The 24,727-nt window shown below is 33.1% G+C and overlaps 1 protein-coding gene across 1 annotated transcript in view; it reads right to left on the bottom strand.

Moving 5' to 3' along the window:
- The window catches only part of LOC118197820 (abscission/NoCut checkpoint regulator), an 80,124-nt gene that overhangs the window by 53,154 nt on the left and 2,243 nt on the right, over nt 1-24,727 (bottom strand). Inside the window, exons 3-5 of the mRNA XM_085825156.1 lie at nt 14,663-14,716; nt 9,379-9,503; nt 2,185-2,232 (exon numbers count right to left, since the gene is read on the bottom strand). Of these exons, the coding sequence (XP_085681282.1) occupies nt 2,185-2,232; nt 9,379-9,503; nt 14,663-14,716 (227 nt within the window). The remainder of the gene's footprint in view (nt 1-2,184; nt 2,233-9,378; nt 9,504-14,662; nt 14,717-24,727) is intronic.

Genomic DNA, 24,727 nt, shown 5'->3' with positions numbered 1-24,727 from the left:
GTGGTATGCAAGGAAATAAAGTGTTTTTAACTTTTAAATTCACATATTAAACACCCCAAAATCCTGTTTAAGTTTTTTCTCTAACACTCGCAAATTTATGCGATCTAAGCTTTCTACAGGGACAAGAGCCATTCATAGACTTTAGCAAAATAATTAGTTTTTATTTTCACAAATATTCTTTTAGCCATAGACACAAAATTTTGTCTTAAATGATGTTTTTAAAAGGAGTAATAGAAAAGGATGTTGTATTTTAATAGGAAATAAATATAAGTTCCTATAAAAAGTAATCGTATCGCATTAATTCATTTAGAGTTGATCGATTCATTAGCATGTCTACATTTCATCTTGCCACCATTTCTGGGATCATATCTCTCTATTTTCAATTATAATAATTTTCTATGTCGATTTGCTGTCTTTAAAAGTAGGTATTTTGTCTTCTTGTTGCTTTGTATTCCTTACTTTTCTATGGGATTTGAGAATATCGTCGTTAGTTTTTGAAGAACTCGTAATATATTCTGCACTTCCATATTTGTGAAAAATAATAAAACAAATTTAGATTTTCAAAATGGAAAAATGGCTAGTATTGACTAACGGAAAAGTGATGGATCTAAGACAATCTACTAGCACTAAGAATATTGGGGAAAAAAAGAAAAAAAACTGTTTAAAAAATAATGAAAGTTTGGGCTTACTTGGAATGGAGATGAAATTGACCCTCAGGGCTCAGTGTGTTGTTTGCAGTAAACTATTATTCAATCAAAGTATCAAACCACCATTTCTTAAGAGACATCTTAAATCTAAGGATGCCAATTTAAGGGATAAATCTGAAGAACATTTTAAGGGGAAATTATCGAAGTTCAAAATAAGTAAATAAGTAATGAGTGGTTTTTGTTACTTCAAGCGAAAAGGCTTTGGAAGCTAGTTACCTAGTAAGCCTAAGAATTACTAAGACTGGGCAGGATCACACTATTGGAGAAAACCTTAAATTACCAGCAGCTAAAGATATTTTAACATTATTCAACAAAAAAGCTGTTAAACTAATAATATTCCATTATCAAATAATACAGTAAGAGAGACACATATTCAAAAAATAAAACTCAGTTAGTATTTTGCATTGTAATTGGATAAAAGTACTGATATTATGCATTTTGTTCAATTATTAGTTTACATACGTTTCAAAGAAGAAAAACAAACTGCCAAAAAGTATTTATTTTGTGATGTTCATGATTAAGCAATTGCAAATTAAACTTTTAAAGTAATTGACAATTTTATGGCTGAGAGTGCTAATCCTTGGAAACACAATCCTCAAAAAACTTAAAATTGTTTTGAATCAAGCTGTGAGAACTGTTAATTTTATTAAAAGCTGAGCTTTTAATAGGGCAGTTAACATGAAAATCTTTTGTTATATTCCTAAGTAAGGTGGTTATCCAGCGGCAAAATTTTAAATCATCCCTTTGAACTTCGATCAGAAATTCAAATTTTCCTCAGAGATTCAAAATTTGAATTGCAAAAATGTTTATTTAGTTAATTATGGTAATTTACAGTTCATTTGTAAGTTTCCAACTAAAATATTTATGCATATTTCAGACTTGCATAATAAATTACTTGTGTTGTGAATTGATGAAAATTATTTGTTTGGCTTAACAGCACATAGATACTGCTCCATTCATAAATAATAATAAAAAGAAGCATTTCATATGATGGGAGAAACTTTATGCAGGGAAAAGTCTATATAACAGATATATACATCTTTATGGCTGGTTGACACTTTTCAAATGAATGATGGTTAAATATCATGCGAGTAAATTCAGATGTACTGAAACATGAATAAGGAAGTATTATATATGAGTGGGTAAATATGGCAACATGAGACAGCTAAAAATACAACAATTTTGCTGCATGTTGAAACTAAAAATTGCAGATAATCAGAAAGCACTCCATTTTTTAAAAATTATTATTCATGAACAGAACAGTATCTATGAGCCATAAAAATAGCCAAACATTTTTTGACAATACATAAAGTCACTAATGAATTGGTAACATTTGTGGGGTTGCAGCAATATAAAAAAAATATCTAAAACTCATATATAACTACACACTATTTAATAAAAATAAAAAACTAAAACTTGCCAAGAGCTATTATACAAACAAAATACACTAATTTTATTCCTTTGTTATTGTACTCACTTTTTATGTGCTAGTGGTGGACTCGTTTCTTGAATGCTTGGTTTATTACTGGTAAAAGAAAAAATAATTTTCAGTTTAAAATTTTTCCATCACAGAACTAAAATGCTGAAAAATTGTAAGATAAACAAACACATATTCTACTTTATGAAACAGCAGGTAATTCCAATACAGCAATCATTCCCCATCAAAAGAGGCACTTGATAAATTTTTTCATTTAATCAGAAGTTAGACTCATGATAATTTTATCTCTGAATAGTATTGTTGTATCTCTTTTGTGAATGATATAGTTTTTTTTAAAGAACCTAAGCTTTATTTCAAACACAAAATAAAATTTTTAAGGAGTAAATACTTTACTCCTATACATTATGGTTTTTCACTACAGTCAAAGCAGATATGGAAATTGCTTATCATACATTTGCAGCAGTTCAGCCTCTATTGAATATGCACACGGTAACTCCCAGTATGTTGATTTGTACTGAAGTAATTTAAACTAGATTTGTACTGAAGTAAATTTATAAGTGCTGAGTTCACAAAGACTACGACTATTATGTAGCTACGTTAAATATCATAAGGGATTTTTACTTGCCAGAATGACTGACACAAGTTTGCTGAATTAATTTATCAGATAATCAAAAAGTTCTTATTAATACACTTTTATATGTTGCATCAGTTATTTTTATCTGTCAATTACATAACTAAATAAAAAATGGTCTGTGATTATTTAACTAAATGCAGAGCAAGCTGTTCCTTTAAAATCCTGTTGAATAACTAACGCAAGTTCGATGAGATCTCCACCAACTTTCACGGCTGATAGGTAATATAATAGTATAACACATCAATGACTAGAATTATTAATACGTATTGATGTGTTATACTATTGTTTTCTGAATTTAAATTGGAAGAATTGCTTTCTTTAAAAAATTAAGAGGTTTTTTTTTTTTTTTTTCTTTTGTCTGTTTCTTTCTACACTAATGGCAATATTTTGTTTACATTTTACTCCACAAAACTAAGTGAAGCCATTTGGCAACATTTCATGCTTGACAAAAAATGAGTTTTGGTGTTATATTTAATAGAAAAGTAGCAAACATTTGAGTTTAATAAGAATGATAATCAGTATTTATTGTATGCATAAAATGTAATACAGCAATTTTAAAGACATGAAATAAATTATTAATCTGTATTTTCTGTTAGGCTATTATGTATTTTATACTGAATTTAGTGCTAAAAGAAGTTAAAAAGAAACACAAATTTAGTTTTTGTAAAATTAAATTTACAAGACTTCTGTGAATATTAACTAAAAAGACAAAAATTATTTAGTAAACAGATGTCAGTTCATTATTAATGTCAGAAATATTTAAACACCTAAGACATGGGATCCGCATTTTTTTTGGGGGGGGGTCATGCTTTCCTACTGCTAATAATAAAACTTCTTGCACCCCTTCCCTAATAATAATATTATTTACCTATAAGGGTAGTAAGAATAAAAAACATAATTTATAAAGGTTTTATAATAGAGATTATAAAATGTATCTCCTTATCTATATATAGTTAAGGAAAAGGAAAAAACAGATAAATTAATGGGATCTCCTTAATTATATATAGTTTAAGGGGAAAAAACAGTTAAATTAATAAGACAGATGTGCTTGCATATTTTTTGACAAGAAATTCAATTTTTTGCTAAATAGAAGAAAGTGTACAACATAAATGACTAGCAATATTGAGTTTGCTTCTACACTTGTAGAGTCATTAGGATTTTTTGAAACAGAAGCACATGAAACATGAGCAATGTTCTCACTGGGATACAAACCTGGACCTCTCAATTATATGTGCTGAGAGTGTGCTACCGTTACACCATGAAGACATCCTGGAAAGAGGGAGAAAACTCCCCCTTTTGAAGGACAACTTGGGATGAGGGGACCCAATCGTCAAATTCTGGTGGTGACAAATTGTCGTCCACCACCTTTTAGTTTGAGCGCCACTGTAAGAGTCATTAGAAATTTTTGATGCAGGAGATGTGAAAAACGAGCATTACCTTTGTCTGGACCTCTTGAATATGCGTTGTGTTATCGTTACACCATGAAGGCATGCTGGAAGGAGGGAGAAAATACCTTGTAAACTTATTATTATTTATTGCTAGAACTGTTGAAAATGCTCTTTTGCACAAATAAGTGCTTGGAAACGGTAAGTAGAATTGTAGTGCTTGCCCTGTTATGCTGGAATAAATTTTGAGATATTTTCCCCAAATAATTGCTTATCCATCTTCTCAAAGTCATATTTGGCTGCAGAACCATTTTTAATTTCTAAAGCTTACTCCTATAGTGTTTCTGATAGCACATCTATACAACCTGAAAAGGATCCATCACCATTTTATTAATATTTTTATTACATGAGTTAGGGAAGTAATGTTTGAATTCACCAGTGAGGTACTGGAAATGATTTGATATTTTATTTTTAGTATCAGTATACTTAAATACCTCCTTAAAGTGCCCTTCCAGGATTCCAAATTATTTGGGAAAGCAGGCTAAAGTTTTACATTCTCAAAGTGTCAACCTATCAGTATATGCTGGGATGGCATCCCAATGATAAATTACGTTAGAATCTCCACCTTGTAATTTCAAGTTCAATGAATTGAAAATATCTGATAGATGAGCCAATACATCTTTAACACCTAGTTTCAGAATTTCACACATAATTCAGTTTGATTATGAATTTCCCAAAACTGAACCACTTCATCTCAAAGTTCAGATAAACTTGCTAACACATTTCCTTTCGAGAGCCAATATAAATTCATATGAAACAACAGTATTTTATGTTCTGGTAAAAAATCTTCACAAAAGGCCGTATAAAGCTTAATATTTGAACCACTCTTTTTAACATGATTGACAATTTTGATGCTTAATTTTAAGACATCATTGAGTTCATTTGGAAGTGTCTTAGCTGCCAAGGGTTTAGATTTTCTAAAGTATTTTCAAATTCACAAAATCACAGCCACTTTGATGAAGACTGTAAATAGCCCTGTGTAATAAACACACTTTATTTTTCTCTTCAATATATTCCTCTGGATGGATCATAAGTATTTTCCCATTTATAAAGAGAATATGCGTTTATAAATATAAATATGCGTTTTTTATGTCTAATTGACAAACATACTAGTATTGTGAAAAATATTCTTATGATTGAAAAATTTATTACAGGACTGTATAAACATCATCAAAATCTTCCACCTTTTTTTCTGCCTGAATTCCTTTGCAACTAGACACATTTTCTACCTAACTACTTCATCCTTTTTATTTCTTTTTGCATATAGACCCATTTGTTTCCTAGCATAATTTTCTTTTCTGGCTCCTCAACTAATTTCCAAACCTTCATTTTCTTCCCTCATTGCCTTACCCATTCTTCAGCGTTTACTGATTTCCATGCTTCGTTAAAATTTTGTGGCCAACCAGTGGCCGAGCGCTAAAGTCGCTGAACACTGGTAGTTCGGTCCGAGGTTTGAATCCTGCAAATAGGTTGGCTGCATAGCCGTTTTCGTGATTTTCTCCATGTGTAATGTGTATACGAGCCAGTTTCCCTTAGAAAGTCCTCCACGAAGGCGTCCCTCCCTTTAGGCAGATAGCTCTCGAAGCTTTGCCATAATCACACACACACACTTTAAAATTTTGTGGGATAATAATTTCTATAGAATTTGCCTCTTCACATAAAGAGCTATCCTCCTGTTCTACAAAATTAACTTTTCCAGAGTATTCGTTTTTGCCACTAAAGGCAAACATATTTTTATCAAATTTAATATTTCGAGCCTCACAGTATTTTTCAATGTGATTACCGGTAATAAAACGAGTGTCTGTTTCTTCAACGTAATAATATATATCTGTATGTGTTCCATCTGGACTCTTAACTATTTTTGTTTGCCAGTTTAAGTCTAAAACTTCTTTCGATGCAGGTTTGTATTCTAATGACTTCACTTAATATTGGATCTAAATCTAGTCTCTGTTTTAACACTGAAAATCCTCTTGCACTCTGCATTACTATGGGAAATCATCAGGATGACCAACATTACTCTAAACAGTTTACTGTAATTTAAAATTCCATCAGCACCATTTAGTTTCCAATTAAACTCCACCTAGTCAGGGTTCATAGCCACATTTTAGTTAAAAAAATAAGCACTTATAAGCACTTATCAAGCACATTTTAAAGAAAAAAATAAGCACCTAATTACATTATACACAACTGCATAACCTTAAAAGAAAAATTAGACTTGCAATTTAAAATATGAGCAAGGCAATATTTATTAAGAGAATGAGCATTACCTCAACCATGGAAAACAAGTAACTTTTTTTTTTTTTTTTTTAAAATTTTAAATGACAGTTCAATTTACAGAATTAGTTTACAATGAGAGAAAAAAAAAAAAAACTATGCAGAACTAAACTATATTACAAGACTTAATGATGAAATTTAAGTTCAAAATATAGAAAATAAATAATAATACGCCATATTAATTGTATTCGCTTGGCACCTAATAACAAATACAATTTATTTTTCCACTCATATTAATATTTAAATAATTTAACTTAAATCAAAATTCTGAACATTTTCTAAATTTTCATTGCATAACAGTTTTCCCTTAACATATATTCCAAGCAAAGTAATTTAAATAATTTAGCTTAAATCAAAATTCTGAACATTTTCTAAATTTTCATTGTATAACAGTTTTCCCTTAACATATATTCCAAGCAAAGTAATTTAAGTAAAAAAGAGGAACATTTCTGAAATCAGGAGATAAGAAATTGCTTCATGCAGTCATCCTTTAACAGTAAAAGCTTAACTAACCCGCATACTCTGAAATTGCCGAATATTTCATATAGTCGAGCGTAACTGGAAAAAGAGGAAGGGGGGAGATTGTAGCCGTTCTTTAGATTTCTCGGCTAAATAAATGATTTTGACATTTTGATATGTGCATCATATAAAAATAGACCAACGGAACTGAGAAATATTCTGCTTAGAAAGAACAGTAAAACTCTTTTAAGTGTTCATAAATAAATCTCAGACTGAACATCAAAATTAATTATCTCTGCAAAATACCGCAAACGTTATTGTGCAATACGTGCGGCGTAATTCTTCCATACATGATATTACGCAATCGGAATCAACAGCTGCCGGTATTCGGAGAATAAAATAGGAAAAGAAAAATAAAGGAAAAGAAAGAAACTTACTAATCTGGGGTGTTTTTGATTCTAATTTTGAACAGACCCTTAAATTTCCGAAATAGAATCATTCTTCGCTTGGGTTGGGTAGACCGCAAAACTGTTAGTCCTATTCAATCCAGATTGGACAGTGAAAAAAAAAAAAAAAAAGTCCGCGGCTTCAATATTACAGATTTTGCGGAGAAAGGGGAGAACCTCCCAACCTCCGTACTGTATAATGTATTGGCAAAAAAGAAAAGAAATTATTCTGACTATTCGATTACTTTCCTTTTATTTAAGCCATTCCGAATATTATTCCTTAGAAAGCTAATCTGTGTAAAAATAAAATCATTTTTGGAACATTATCAACACTTCAGCAGCTACTGCAACTATATTATTATGAATATTCATACATATGCTCATAATATAAGCATAACGATCATAATAAACACAAATATGAACTGACCACGCGGAACGAGAATGCAAATTATTAAAATCTTGATAGAAATTCAAACGTGTGTAGTATTTGGGTGGGAGGAAAAAGAATACCGAATGTACTGGAATTTTCTACGGTTTTCGCAATTCTTTGACCAATAGAACGACATGTACCTGTCCGTACTCTCGCGCGCACCATAGGTTATGTTAATGCAGAGAAAGGGGAAAAAGCTATTTCCGGGAGTATGATTCACCATCTGACGTTCCATATAAGGAAGGAAAGTTGTTTATTTAGTTTCGGCTTTGGTACGGGGGGAAAAAATGCGTGTTCATTAAAAAAAGCACTAAAAGCAAAAAATAAGTGCTAAAAACAAAAAAAAATAAGGGCTTTAAAGAAAAAGTAAGCACCTATAAGGGCCTTTATATTTTATTTTCAAATATAAGGACTTATAAGCACTTCTAAAGACTGCTACGAACCCTGCTAGTGGTGTCAATCCACTAGGTGTCAATCCTTGACTTTATCCAAGTTTATATCAGTAGCTATTTTATAATTTATACAGAGCCTTTTATCATAACTTTAGATGCATCTAAAGTTATGATCTAAAGTTATATCTTTAGATCCAATGCATTCAGTGGCAGGTTGTGCTCCGGTAAAAAGTTAGAGAACAGTCATTCTGTTCTCTAACTTTTTATTCATTTCAGTCCTTTGTTCCCAAGAAAGTTTAATTTTTTTCAATAAAACTTACTTGGTCTTTGTGTTTTTGTGCATGCACATGTTTAATAATACATCAGCCTTTCCACTGTTTAAAATTGAAAAATCACAATGACAAACATTACATGTATTTTATTTCTTTGACAAAATAATAGCAGGAAAGTCACCTATGTACTATTTTTTACCAGTACCTGAGTATTTTACCTTTTTTGCAGACTTAACTAAGGTAAAAGATCATAAGTTCTTAAACTTTTTCTCGAAAGCATGTGAAATTCACAACATTCAACAGCGAGAAGAATGAAATAATCTCGATTTTGCCTTGTGTTTATTGCTTAATGTAAGCCAGATGATGCCCCCCCCCACTGGTGCTTGATGCTCATAGGAGAACTGGAACATGATGCTTTAGAGCACGTGCTCTCACACGCAAAGAAGAAATGTGCCATAATGTCTCACTGATGAAACGACTTTGCTTTCTTTTATGTGTACTCTAGGAAAAAAAAAAAAAAAAAAAAAAAAATTCAAATGCTTTCCGATGCCTAAAATAATTTGTTCAGATGCAAATAATAAAGTATTAAGCCAAGCTACATAAAATTCACGAAAAATTTTAGTCAGGAGAAATATTGTAAATCAAGTTGGCGGGAGTACAGTCGGAAATCAGGAGTCTCCCTCCTAAATCAGGAGAGTTTGTAATTCTGTGATTGCTAATGAATTCATTTTTTGATTCACCAACTATAATTTTATTTCTCAGAATAGAGATCTTTAGTGATAAATATAAAGCTTCAAAACTGAATATGACTAAAATTTAGATATTATATCAGTTATGATAAATTAACTTCAAGCAAAATAAATATGTGAAAGTATACTAACCCAGTTAAATGCTGATAACAATTACTGCATGTTAATTTCTGTTTTCTAGCATCATTGTCTGAAGGGATTTCTCTCCTTTTGCAACATTTTTGACAAAAAGCAAAACCACAAACTTCACAGCCTACCTGTAAATTAAATTTAAAAGTTCATATTTTAAAAATCATGAAAAAATTGGGTTAAAATAAATAACATTTTAAATTTAAATTTAATTAGAAATAATTTTCTTTCCTTACAGGTTAATGTATCGACTTGGCTATAAAAATAATCTAAAAAATACTGATATTACTGCTATCTAAATAATAAAAACCAGTTGAGCAGAAAAGTTGAGGAGTTTGCCTACTTTTCTTCATATTCTACACAAAATAATTGCAATTCAAAGATATCTTTATTCTTATAAAAATTTATATAAATTGTTTGACTTTAGAGGATAAATCAAAACTTGGTTTTGAATAAAGTTAAAAAAAATTCATGAAAACTGAAATGAATATGATTAAACCAATTGCAGACAGCTGCCACATATACATGACAGATGATCCACAAATTTCAATTAAGCAGAACAATTGTTATTAAAAGGAACAGTAGTAAAAGGTCATTTTTAATATTAATATAACTGAAAACTACACGATTTTAATTTGAGTGGTACAGTAGGCATTTTAATTCCTCCCAAAATAAAGCACAAATTCTGATTTACTAAAAAATAATGCATTCTAGTTACCTATAAAATCCAGTAACAGTTTTAAGTAATTTCACTATTTGCAAAATTATCATAGGTAAGCAGAAGAGAAATAATTTGACAGTCTTGCAGATTTCTTTGCTCCTAAAGAAGAGAGACCTGCAACTGTTTGCCTTCAAAATTGATTGAGATCATGACTTTAATCTACACAAAACTCAAGGTTGTTATGTTACTAATTTTATCACACGTAGTTTTCTAAAACTGGAATCGAATGTTTTTATATAATCTCTGAGTGATATATAATTGTCCATTAATAAAAAAAATGGTACTTTTCCATTTTGCCGGCGCAAGGGATAAAGTCCCCCCATAGTACAACCGATGATAAACGGAATTTCCTCACTGGTACACTTTTTATGCCTCATTTTCAAAACAAGTCGCAGTCATTTCTTATCAGATTGATCCTTTCAATACTGGCATACAATACCAGATAATTTTATACCCTAAGGCCATTTGCGGTAATTAGGATGCAACCATACCGCTCACCCGAAGCGAAAATATAGAAAAGGCGAGGCTTAAATTCATCAATACTAATGAGAATGCACTAGTGAAGTAAAGTACTGTGGTTTCACATAATTTTAGAGCAAGCTATTCGTACGAAATGAAATAATTCTTGCATTTAAACTCGCATTCCAAATTAAGATTTAACTTCAAATTAATGTAGATAATTACTGAGAGAATTAGATTTTTGTAGCATAGTTTACGTTAGATGAGATCACTTGGGGTCATGTGATATGAAACGGTGATTCAGGATGTTGTACCATGAAAGCACAGTAAATTCTTAAATTAATGTCTTTTTACAAATTTATTGTCTTTATTTATCTTTTTTTTTACAAAATTTTAAACGATATTAAAATGTTTATGCCTTCAAAATAAAAACTTCTTAGAACTAACATTTGTTAAAATATTTTATGTGTATACTGTGTGTTGTTGCTAATAAAGTCTGCTTGGCGAGATTTGCACAGGAGAAACAGAAAAGTACCAAAAAAATTTCTTATTATTGTCTAAGTCTCCAGTCTGACACATATATGTCAATGCTGTTGACAGACCCACATAATTTCTGGATAGTAATAACCTTCAAACGATATCTGTCAAAATTTCATGACATTCTGATAATTAGTCTATATAGGTTATAGTGACCCCAGTTTTGTAATTTTCAAAATAATGGATAAAAAAAAGAATTTTGTGTATTGATTAAACATTTTTTTTTTTTTTTTTATGGTGAAAAATACTGTTGAAGACAAACAGTGGCTTGATAAGTGTTACGGAGACTCTGCACTGGGGAAATCAACTATTATTGACTGGTATGCTGAATTTAAGTAAGAAGGTAGTGTGTTTATAATTTTTCATGAAAATTTGAGCATGCTTTCAAAGTTTGTACACACCAGATTAAAAACAACAACACTTTGACAATTCAGAGTGCTGTTTGGAGGTCTTCAAGTGAGATAAAAAGGATTTCTTGTATTAGTATGTGATAATGGATGAAACATGGATTCCCCTACTGCACATCTGAATCAAAAAGATCATCAGCTGAGTGGACATCAGCCGGTGAAAGTCGTCCTAAGTGACCAAAAATTCAAAAGTTAGCCCGCAAAGGTTACGGCCTCTGTATTTTGTTCATTGACTATCTTCAGAAGGATAAAACTATCAATAATGAATATTACATAGCTTTGTTGGATCAAATGAGCACAGAAAATCAAGAAAAAAATGGCCTCACATGGAAAAGAAAAAAGTACGTTTCATTAAGACAATGCTTCATATCACAAGTCGATGAAAACAATGGTTAAATTGAATAAATTACATTTCAAATAACTTCCGCACCCACCGTACTCTCCAGATCTCTTCCCCAGTGACTGTTAGCATTTTGTACACATCTAAAAGGCACTCCAATGAAAGACAATTTGCTCAATTAAAGAAGTGATTGCTGAAATTGAGGCCTATTTTGACAGCAAAGACAAATTGTTCTACAAAAAAGGCATAAAAAAGTTAGAGAAGTGTTAGAACGAATGTATCACTTTTGAAAGAGAGTATGTTGAAAAATAAAGTCAAATTTCTGAAAAAACGAATTTGTTTTTCTTTGCCAGATTGGAGATTTATTGAGTTATGTGAGACATGAGTATCAATTCAGGGAACGGACTGCAGTACAAATCATTCAGTTAAAGAATAAGGAATGGTGAATGAAAAGCACAGCAAAATGGGAAAAAAAAAAAAAAAAAAAAAAAAAAAACACTTTTGCTTCTTTCACAAAAGAGGTCCCCCACCCAGGGGTTGACGCAGAGAATTATGTCAAGCTACTACCTAGGCAGTCTCGGCCAATAAAATTCATGAGCTTGGCAGTTCCAGAACCCCAAACAAGGTCGTTTTATATGGCTGGACTACGAGGGGGATTGGCAAAGACCACAGCTCTGTGAGGAGAGGGGTAATAACTGTACTCCGCCAGGCGGTTGGCCCACTAAAGGGTGTCCCCTCGGTGAGGAGAGAGGTAATAACTCTGTACTCCGTCTGGTGTAATTGGCCCACAGGAATATGAGTCCGTGCCCGTGTAGTATGGGCAGGTAGCATATCTGACGACCAGTCAAATCTCCAAGCATGCATGTTTCCACTTGCTGCAAAACTCGGGAACTGGCAGTGGTAATCACGTGTGCTCGGTAGGTAGCAGTTGGTAAATGAGAGTGTTCTTAAAAGTCTGCTATCTTGGTAGTGAGGGAGCCGGGGCAGTAGCAAGTGAATGTTCTTAATCCTCTCTTTGGGGAAAACTACTGACTGGTTACCCATCTCCTGCCTAATACAGAGGTTTCACTCTGTGTCGTGCCATAATCAATAGTATTGGTGGTACACATATCAGAAGAGAACTTTAAAAACAGGGAAAATTTTTAAATAATTTTTTGGTACTTACATATTAGCACAACCACCCTGGGACAATTTCATGATTTTTTAGAGATGAAAAGTAAAAGTTACTTATAGGTATAAATTGGTAGTTTTTGCAACTTTTTTTTAATAAAGATTCCCAACTATCAATAGTTGACAAACATTATTAGTAAGTCTACAAACATTATGAACATATGAAAAGAAAACATGCTTTAACAATGTAAAATAGAGATTTTAATTATTAAATAAGTATGACATGATGCATTAAAAAAATTCCTCTCAAAATCTTTTTGTAATTTTTTTTTTTTTTTTTTTGTGCTAATCTTCTACCTAAGTACACAGTTTCATTAAAAAAGAATCAGAGAATTTCAAAAACTCAGTAATAAAGGTTATATAACAAATGCATCTTCTCACTATTTCCTTTAGAACTTTTGTGTAAAATTCTGCATTCCAACAGAAATCTTCCTGAAGTTTCTTCAATTGCTGGTAAATATTTTAAAATTAAGTTTAAGGGGGAAAAGAAGATGATTTGTTTATAAAAACTGTTGGAACAAGGAATACAATAACAACAACAACAACAAAACAAACAAACATAACAAAAAAAAAAAAAAAAAAAAAAAAAAAAAAAAAGAAAAATTAGGATGTTGCCAAACTGGCAGAATTTTGCTAAATTGTTTCTAACTTTTATGTCAAAGATATCAAATCACAAAATGCAAGATAGACAATTTTAACAGAGCTACTTATTTAATGTAACCTGTAGTTAATAATAATACATGACATTTAGAATAAATATTTATGTAATTTACAAAAACTTTTATATTTCAACCCTGGTGTTTATGAAAGTCTATTTTTATAGTTTCATTCATCAGTAAACCATAACAAATAAATTTAAACATACGACTCAAACATTGCGATTTTTAGTACAGTAATGTCCTGACATTACACAATAAATGAGACCAACACAAACCACTTAAGTTGGGATTCTAACCTTCCATATGAATCTTAGTTAATGGGATCAAGGACTAGAAAAATATATAATAAAGGATGTAGTTTTCATATATAGCTATGCAAAATAATATTAAAATGCACATGCTGCATAAAATGGAATTATTTTGACACCAATGGCTATTTAAAATTTAACAAACTCGTCTGATAATTCAAAACTTTTTTAATTATGTAAAATTTCTTTACAGCGAGTCCCCCCCCCCCGTATTAGCTAGAACATATTTCTCATTATAGTTTATGTTCTCAAAAATTTCCAACACATCTGCAATTAAACCAAGACCTGTTGAAGCTCAGTCATCAAATCCTTTTCTGGTGGATCTGGGTCTGAGTTACTGTTTTTTCAGCAGTGATTTGCTCATACATCTCTGTTAGCTTATCAGTTTGTTAGCTCTTTATTATGCGAATTGGAACAGCTTGCTGACATCATCATTATTATCTTCCTATTCTGTCTGGAAAAATTGATCACTTCCATTATATTAGTGATCTCATCAGTTTCTGACGCTGGTTTAATTTGTCTTTTATAAAAGAAAGGAAAATTTTCTTCTAGACATTAAGTTTTTTTCCTTTTTTTATCAATCTTATTCCAAGGTTCTCTAATGATTCTTAAAGCATTTAAAACATTGAATTTTGTACAGAAGTTAAAATAAGGAACAGTGTAGTCTTAATAAGTTATATAGTTACCTCCTTTTTCAGGAATCCAAATTTTGCACTGCAACTGTAACAAGACATTCCAAGCTGGAAATACAGATCTGAATTAAAACTTGCATTAAAATATATTTCAATGAAAAGTATTTAAACCTAATTACTGAATGCAAATACTATGTCGCTAAGCCTGTTCTTGCAATTCATATATTATAATTCAGGATCATTAAAACTAAAACAAATTGTAACAAGATGAAACACAGGATTACACATGAAATAAATAAATGACACTTGCAGAAAACAGTGATATGTCTATGCTTTTTCATATATAGAAAGATATATTTTTCATATATCTTTGATACAACCAAAATTTAATCTATAACAAAAGCAAATAAAAATATTCAGTTAAACTAGTATGAGCATTTCTGTGTCATTTTAATTTGTTTACTTTCACTGACTGAACAACTGCTCATTTTATAAAATATAGATATGTTACAGCTAAATCCAGAAGTCTAGCCAGTTAGCAAAACTGGCCAAGAGATGTGGTCAGAGTCCAATTATTAGAAATGACTAGCGCTTTTCATATTTTGATCAGCCATTCTGCAAAGTGACTAGGGATGCCTAGCCAAAATTCATTATGCTGACATAAACCAGTTTGGCAGACAGCACATCTATCTTTTCTTTGACACTGACATTCATGTAGTAACAAAGGTGCCACTATATGATAATATTCTGTTCATCTGCTAGATTTAGAAGATATCATCCTTCTGTGAAATACTCTTCTTATCTTGATATACATTTTTCACTGCAGTATTCTTCAAATTTGCATAATATAGTACCTAAAATCTTTGAAGAGGGCTTTTCTATAACTTTTAATCTTTGAAGAGGGCTTTTTTTATATATCTTTTTTTTTTTAGTTACAGATGAAGACCTTGAGAAAAATTGAACAAGAAATGCAAGATGTTATAAATAAGTGACCATGTCTCAAAATGATACTGTTATCACGGCAGTAGAAGCATCAGAAAATCTAGACTAGTTACTTTACAGTAACAATGCAAAAGGATTATGTACAATGCATTGAAAAGAGTTTAATTCAGCCCATTTTTGTGGACCCTGTGGCAAACATGCAATTTCTGGTACAAGTAATGAAGCAGACAAAGGATACGAAAAGGAAAATACTTGTAGGCACTGTCATAATAAATAAGAGCTCAAGATACTAGAATATTTAAAAGCTCACAAGCAAAATTCCAGCCAACAAAAATTGATGAAAATGCCTACAGCCCTATACTAAATATTGGGGCTGATCAAGAATCATTCTGGCAGTTGTCATGAACGTTGAGACCATTTTTCACATGTTAGGAACAAAACATGGTGTCCTCTGACAACTGTATTCTAGATGCAAGTTTTCTATTTTCCATGAGAAATTTCCCTAATTGAAAGCTTTGTGTGCTGAATAAAAACACTAAACAACCAACAACCACCCCGTCTTCCCAATCCCTGACGAACAATTAACACTACACTCAATGCAACTACATTACTAAGTGCACCAACAGTTTGTTGTCAACGTAAAAATAAGAACTGGTACAATGCCATTATGGAGACCATATCTGCAAAAGAGCCAATTCTAGTAAATATCGTATATACCCATGTATAAGTCGATGATTTTAAGTAAAAAATCAAACTTCGATGTAGGAGGTCGACTAATACGCAGAACCTAAAAAAAAAAAGATCCGCCAACAACGACACATTAGATGACCTTGATTATTAAATATATCGTTCATACAACGCGATTGAAAGAGGAGTGGACCCCAACCTAAGGTGAGCTTAAGTGCTACCGAACAGGGTAATTGCCCCCCCCCCAATATCATTCATACAGAAAAAACACAAAACTTTTATTTATTCTTTCCATTTTATAAGCAATAAGTTGCCTCCCATGATTATTTTCAAGCGAAAAACATTACCAAAAAAGACAGCATTTTCCAGCAGGGTTCTTGTTCACACCCACAAAAATGGTTGGATGGATGACACCCTAACGACCAATTGGTTTCAAAATGTATTGTGCAAAAAACCAGATGCAATTTTATGGAAACCTTTGCTTTTGATTTGGGATATGTTTCGACCACATCGTTCAGCAGTTCTAAAAAAGCACGGAGAAAGTTCAAAAACACCAGTTTTTGTGATCCTAGGAGGGCTGACATCCATTTTACAACCACTGGATATTAGCATAAATAAACCGTTCAAGGTGAATATGTGCAAATATTGGGCAGAATGGATACAATCTAATTTGCCTATTAAAACCAAAGGCGGCAATATTAGAAAGCCGGATATAACTTTAATTGCACGGTGGGTGAAAGATGCTTGGGACATGATTACAGCTGAAATGATAATTTAATCATTCGAAAAGTGTTTCATTTCCAATAACTTGGATGGCACAGAAGATGATGCAATCTATCCAAGTGATGATAAACACTAGCTGCGATGAATCGAGTAATGAAATTTATGGCGATTCACTAATGATTGAAAAAGAATTTCAGGACTTATTTGCAGATTCTAACTTTGAATCAGAATTTGAAGGATTTGAAATTCTTTGAAAACTGTGTGAATATTTTAAAATTTTATCATATGCTACAAAGGAAATAAACAAAAATTCACTAGAGTGTAATTTTATAAAGTACATCAGCATGCTGTTTAATCAGCGGTGCGGGTGCTACTCATGCCACAAATTTGTTTTTCCGAAAATCTTTCTCAAAAGTCAAGATTATACTTATATGCAGGGTCGACTTATAAGCGGGTATATATGGTAATACTTTCAGAAAGTTATTTATTATCATGCTTCCTTCTTTGCATTAGAATTACCATAATTATTTTGGGCATCATTGACATCAACAATAGTTTGGGAATTTTTAGTTGTCCCAATAATGGAACTGTACCTAAAAAACCATTGCACGCTTAAAAATGTCATTAGTTCACCCATTTGTAACAAGTATTGATAATAAATAAAGAATCTATAAATTAATTTAATAGCATACCCTTTTTCCTTTCAACTTCTGCTGATCACCGCATGCTATTTTATGAACTGACTGACCAAAGATCAAAATAATAAAAAATTGGTGGCTGGTCAATCTACAGTGCCACTTGCAACAGGCAGAATGAGGCTCTATCCATAAACTGGCCGATTTTGGGCTTTGCACATTACTACACCAGAATCTATCCAACAGTCTTTTATGTTGCCTTATTATGTACAAAACAAAGATTTACTTGATTGTTAGAAAAAGCTAAATCATAACAATAAGAATGTGCATAACAGTAAATGGAATTCAAAAGAAGACATAAAGGCTTTTATGTAGGTTGGGGCAAAAGTCATGGCAACTATTTTTTTTCTTGAAGATACCAGTCCGGTTGGAAAATGTGACATATTATACAGATGAACAGGCAAGGTCTTAACTACATGTGTGGACAATGAATAGCACTGAAATATCGTAACACAAATTTATTACGGTAGTATACAGGGCAATATGGCCTTCACAGTGCAAAAGAATAATAACACAATACACATAAAGTTGACATGACAAACCTGGGCCTAAAGACCCTCAATGCAGCCCTCTGCTACTGTCACCACACGCTACCAATGATGTGGGAAGTGCTGAATACCATCAGCCTTAGCATTTGTCGCACCATGTGTGAATAAGGTTATCTATTGGCGCACAGCATTAGTAATGTCCTCTCATGTTGCAAACCGCCTACCGCATATTGGTTCCTTAATCTTGGGAATGAGATCAAAGTTACAGGGTGAAAGGTCAGGAGAGTATGGTGGGTGCTCCAATTTTTTCCATCCCCAATGTCGGAATAGCTGTTGTACACACTCTGCTTTATGTGGTCTTGCATTGTCGTGCAGAATTATTGCACTGTCCACAAGATCTGGACGTTTATCCCAAATGCTAAATCTTACCTGTAGCACCAGGAAGTCCCTGTAGTACTGTGCGATCACTGTTCTGTCATTAGGAACAAAGTGCAAACAATGACACCCCTGACGTCATACACGATGATCACCATCAATTTGACTGGGGAAGGATTCTGACGGACCTTCTGCTGCCTTCATGATCCAAGATGTCGCCACTCCGCAGACTGACGTTTCAGTTCTGGTTCGTATACCCTGGCCCAAAATTCATCGATTATTCGTGATAAGAATTGATTGCCGTTCTGTTGCCAGCGTGCAAAGTGGTCGGAGTATATTGCATAGCGCAGCCACCTTTAAACTTCCGTCAGTGCATGCCGTACCCACCGCGATGCAATTTTGCGTAGCTGTAGCTCATTACGCAATATCCTGTGGACGGTGCGTTTCTCGATGCCACTTGTCATGAACGTAATAACTCTAACTCCAGTAACTAACCCTCTCTAACTCCAGTAACATCCATCGTATGTCTTCATCCATGAGGTGCTCGATGACAGCGCATGTCAAGTCGGTCCGGACACTCATCGGTCGTCCCGAACGTTGCTCATCACTGGGTGACACACATCCTTGCTGAAACTTTCCTACCCAGAGTGCCACTATACGATATGGTAGGGCATTATTCCCAAGGGCTTCTACTAATTCACTGTGACATTCCATCACATTTTTCCCTCGGAGAACGGCTATTTTGATGTAAGTGCGCTGTTCAACACGGGTTACATCCATCTCCCACAACACTCACCAACTGACTGATTTCAGAGCCCTTGCTATCACAGAGCCATCTGTTGTTCTGCATACACACTATGCTTGCAGAACTTCCACATGACACATATACAGTTTGTGATCCGTTCACATATCTACAAGAAGAAAATAGTTGCCATGACTTTTGCCCCAACCCTCGTACGATTCAAGTTTTTATTCAAGAAAAGGAGAATGGAATATTGGGTTGGTAACTAAATGATTGTGGATTTTGTTGACAGATAATTAGCATATTATTTTACTTTGTAAACATGTTCAAAGTACCTGAACTATATTATTTTCTTGTCATTTAAACTTCCACTTTTAATTAGTAAGAAACCTGAATGCAAACATGTTCAAAGTACCTGAACTATATTATTTTCTTGTCATTTAAACTTCCACTTTTAATTAGTAAGAAACCTGAATGCATTAGTTGCTTAGTTTTGTTTTTATCCCAATTTAAAAACTTGAAGAACAAAACATGCATTCCAGATATATTTTATTGCATTATTACCAAAAAGGCAGGAACGCATCACATACACACAAGAAATTATGTGCAATATATGGGAATGAAGCCTTGAAAGAAAGGCAAACTATCAAAATTGGCTCACCAAATTATTTCAAAGGATTTTTCACTCAAAAATGTATAAAAATCTGGCCGCCCACTTAAAGTTGATGATAGACATTTCAAGGCCATTATCCATTCAGATCATCACAGCACAACATGTGAGACTGCAGAGTTCAAAATATCACATACATAAATTTTGAAATAAATAAATAAATAAAACAGCCTGGCTATGTTAAGAAACTTGATTTATAACTTCTTCAACAGCTTGAGGAAATTCGTTTCACTGGACACATTAACATCTGCAATGAATGATATTGATCCATTTCTGAAATGACTAATTGCTGCCGATGGAAAGTGGATGGTTTAGCAATGTTAACTGAAAAAGATCAAGGGCGAAGCGGGATGAAACAGCACACACAAGATTTAAACCTGATATTCACACATACTCCCCCCCAAAAAAAAACTTGTGCTGTCAGTTTGGTATGATTATAAAGAAGTTCCGCATACTCCTTTTACGAAGAAACCAGTTAATTCAAATGTCTACATTCAACAACTCACCAAACTGAACGATGCCTGAATTGGCAAATCATATAGGTGCTGTTTTCCCAACATGATAATGTAAAGCCCCACACTTTTTTGTGACTCACCAAAGATTATTGGAGCTAGGTTGGGATGTATTGTAACATCCATCATACCATATAGCCCTAACCTTGCACCTTCAGATTCTGTTTATTTTGTTGCATGCAGAATTTCTTAAATGTTAACATTTTTAATGATGCTGATAATGTAAAATCTCAATTAATTTAATTTTGGGGATAAAAGTATATTTACGGGTACCCCTTGGTGAAAATTGGCGGTACATAGACACTGAGTTTGTGCAATTCTTTGACTTATTTTGTCTCTGTGTAGCAGCGATTTTTGGATACCTATTTTCACTTCAAAAAATCACAGAATTGCACAAACTAGGCATTGCACACTCCCTTGACTTTATCCATGTACACATCGGCCCTATTTTCACTTAAAAAATAACCAGAGAATTGCAAAAAATTGGCATTGCCACTCCTTTGACTTGGCGATAAAAGAAACAACAACTTCGCAATAATACAAAGGGTACCATTCAGTCTACTCTAACCGTTTTTTTGTTGACAAAAATGCTAAAAATATATTTTAGGGTGACCCTTGCCGAAAACTGGCGATTTGCCAACAAGGCAAAATTTCAAGATGGCTACTACTGGTCGCGAACACTTAGCCGATGGGACACTTAACCGACACCAGCTAGCCGTAAAGACATTTAGCTGACAGAGACACTTAGCCGACAAGGACAGTTAGCTGACAGGACATTTCGCCAACAGGACGTTTATCCAACAAGGACAGTTAGCTGACAGGACACTTAAACGACAAGGACATTTAGCCGACAGGACACTTAAACAACAAGAACACTTAGCCGGCAGGACACTTCCGACACGGACAGTTAGCCAGCATGGCATTAACTTAGCTGAAAGCCGACAGGACAGTAAGCCGACAAGGAGTCTTGCTCTTCGCAATGCTTTTAGATTTCTAATATTTTCACATTTCATTACTACTTTGCTCAACACATCACACTACATTTATTCCCACATAAAGTCATTTCGCTCCTCCCACTAATGAAATTTCCTTTCCCGGTCAGGAAGTAGAGTGATTCGCCCTATTCCTCGCCCCACTGGAATTACTTTTTTTTTTTATCTAAAATGCTATTTACAGGTTAGGCATCACATATTTATTAATCTAGGGTAGGGCTCTGGCACAGGAATTCGTATCTCGTGGCCTGCGGCCACCTAACAGGAGTAGGTTTGGTTTATGCAATTACGGCAAAGCCAGAGGGCTATCTGCCTAACGGGAGGAATACCTTTGTGGAGGACTTTCTAAGGAAAACTGGATCGTATACATGTTACAATGGGGAAAACCCCGAAAACACCCACGCAGCGGATGCAACGTTCACGGGATTCGAAATTCTTACCGCACTGCCAGTGTTCAGTGACCTTGCCGCTCGGCTGCTGCTGGACCTAACAGAAAAAGAGTGACCGTTTTGCTTAATATATGACCAGTCTCTTCCAATAAAAATTGCCGGTACTTTTCCGTTTTGCCAACGCAAGCGATGAAGTCGCCAATAATGGTACAACCGATGCAAAATGGATTATTCTCTCTGGTAACCTTTTACGCCTCATTTTCAAAACAAGTCGCAGCTTTTTCTTATCAGATTGATTGTTTCTTTCAATACTGGCATATAAGTATATATAATTTTTATCAGATAGTTCAGTTTTATGTCTAAGGCCATTTTCGGTCATTAAGTCAATGAGGATGCAATCACAGCGCTTACCCGAAGCCGAAAATATAGAAAAGGTAAAGTCAAGGGTTAAATTCCTCAATTCTAATGAGAATGCATTAGCAAAGTAAAGCACTGCAGTTTTACATAATTTCTGAGTAAGCTTTTCGTATGAATTGAAATATTTCTTGCACTTAAACTTGTGTTCCAAATTAAGATTTAACTCGAAATTAATGTAGATAATTACTGAGAGCATTAGATTTTTGTGGAGTAGTTTATGTGAGATGAGATCGCTTGGGATCACGTGATATGAACCGGCGAATCAGGATGTTGAACCATGAAAGCATAGTAAATTCTTAAATTAATGCCTTTATTTATTGGCTTTTTATAAAATTTTAAGCGATAATAAAATGTTTATGCCTTCAAAAAATAATTCTTAGAACTAACATTTTTTTAATATTTTTTATGTGCATACTGTATGTTGTCGCCAATAAAGTCTGCTTGGCGAGATTTGCGACGACGAAACGGAAAAGTACCAAATTGCCTTTTCATGCCAGAACTTTATAAATCCATTCAGGAAAATGGGCACCAAAAATTTCCCATTACCATATAGCTAAAACAAAAACGAGAAGGAATGAAACAGGAAAAAAAAAAAAAATGAAATTAATGAAAAGTGAAATGATAATTTATACATTTTTAACAGATATTGAGAAAGTTACATTTGATTAGAAAAACATGAAACAATATAACATATTATATTGAAAATTACACATCATGACTTTCAAAACAGAATACATAATACTATCTAGTTACATGAATGATCTAGTTAAATCTAGCATCGATAGATGGCACAACATTACGGTGACTTTTCAGGATGTCTCGCTATGCTGTGCCCCGCTTGGTGCCCCTCCTTCTGCAGATTCCTCAGATTTCTCTTCAGAGATTTTCCCACGTCCAGAATTTCATATCAGCAAAGTTTTCGATATATGAAGAGTGAAAATGTAGTTTTTGCAGAAATGTATTCAGTTATGAATTAAATGAAACCTTAAAGAATATTATACTTCTAAATTAAACATAATGCACCAGTTTAGTGCTATAAACATTAAACTAAGTAAGTATTTACAGTGAGAGGTGTGGTCAATAAAATGTTACAGAATTTTTATTGCAAGTATGGTAGCATGAAAAGCCCATTATAGAGGTCAATAATTTATACCTTTGCTTGTCTTAAAAATTCACTTTTTCTTAATTGTTTCTAATAACAAAATAATATATATTTCGAAACTAACCCTTCACGACCATATGTTTCTATAAAAAGTATAATTCAATAATAACAATAATTTTTATTGTATTATTCAGATTTTTCATGACAGGGAAAGGAAAATTCATTAGTGGGAGGAGCAAAATGATTCTGTAAGGGAAAGAATGTAACATGATTGACGAGTAAAACAGTAATGAAACGTAAAGGTATTAGAAATTTGAAAGCATTTGGAAGAGAAAGATTGGAAAATTAATATCATTAAGTAAACAAGAAAAATTATTAATGATGTGAAAGTATTCAAAGGAACACAATTGATTAAATGAAGAAGCTTTACGGATAATTTTTGAAGATTCCAAATATAATTAAGTGACCACCATACTTAGCTGAAAAAAATTGTTTTCCTTTCGAAATTTAATTCATATTCCCTGATGATAAATTTCAGCGCTCTTTCAATTTGGCCAATATACACCAAAGAGCACGATACATATCAAACAATGCTAAATTATCCCAATGATTAGCACATATGAGATCTTTAAGAATCGAAAAATGAATTTTACTGATAGGTGAAAATTAACTTAAATATTGAATTTATGGATAAGCCAAGAAATTTTGTAATTCATAGTAAGTTTAAATAATGATTGGGTACATGTCAGCTAAACAATACTGTCGGCTTAGTGTCCTGTTGACTAAATGTTTTGACAGTTAAGTGTACCGTAGCTAAATGCCCTGATGGCTAACTCTCTATGTTGGCCAAATGTCCTGTCGGCTAAATGTCCATGTCGCCTAAGTGTATTTGACAGCTAAGTGTCCATGTCAGCTGAATGACCTGTCAGCTAAGTGTCCGTGTCGGCTAGGTGTCCTGTCGACTATGTATCACGGACCCGGCTACTACACCAAACCAAAATAACAAGTCAAAGAATTGCACAAACTCTGTGTCCATGTACACATCGATCTATTTTCGCTTTAAAAAACATCAGAGGACTGCAAAAACTCGGAACTGTACATCCCCTTTACTTTGTCCCTGTACACATCAATCGATTTTCACTTAAAAAAATTCAGGAGAATGATAATAAAATAATGATGTCATATAATGTTAAAACGAATTTACTCATCATCAAAATTGAACAAAATTTGTAGCCAATCGAAGCTCAATTAATTGCATTTTAAACCACACAATGAAATAACATAAAAAAGGAAATACATGTTATCGCATATGCACACTACAAAAAGGAAATATTGACTTACCACATTTAGAAATTTTTGCATCTTCAATCTGTGGCACACAAAAT

Source organism: Stegodyphus dumicola, chromosome 10, assembly GCF_044657685.1.
Source record: "Stegodyphus dumicola isolate Sdum_Otavi_A_Nest chromosome 10, ASM4465768v1".
In the NCBI taxonomy this organism is placed as follows: Eukaryota; Metazoa; Arthropoda; class Arachnida; order Araneae; family Eresidae; genus Stegodyphus; species Stegodyphus dumicola.
This window is presented reverse-complemented; position numbering and strand designations above follow the sequence as displayed.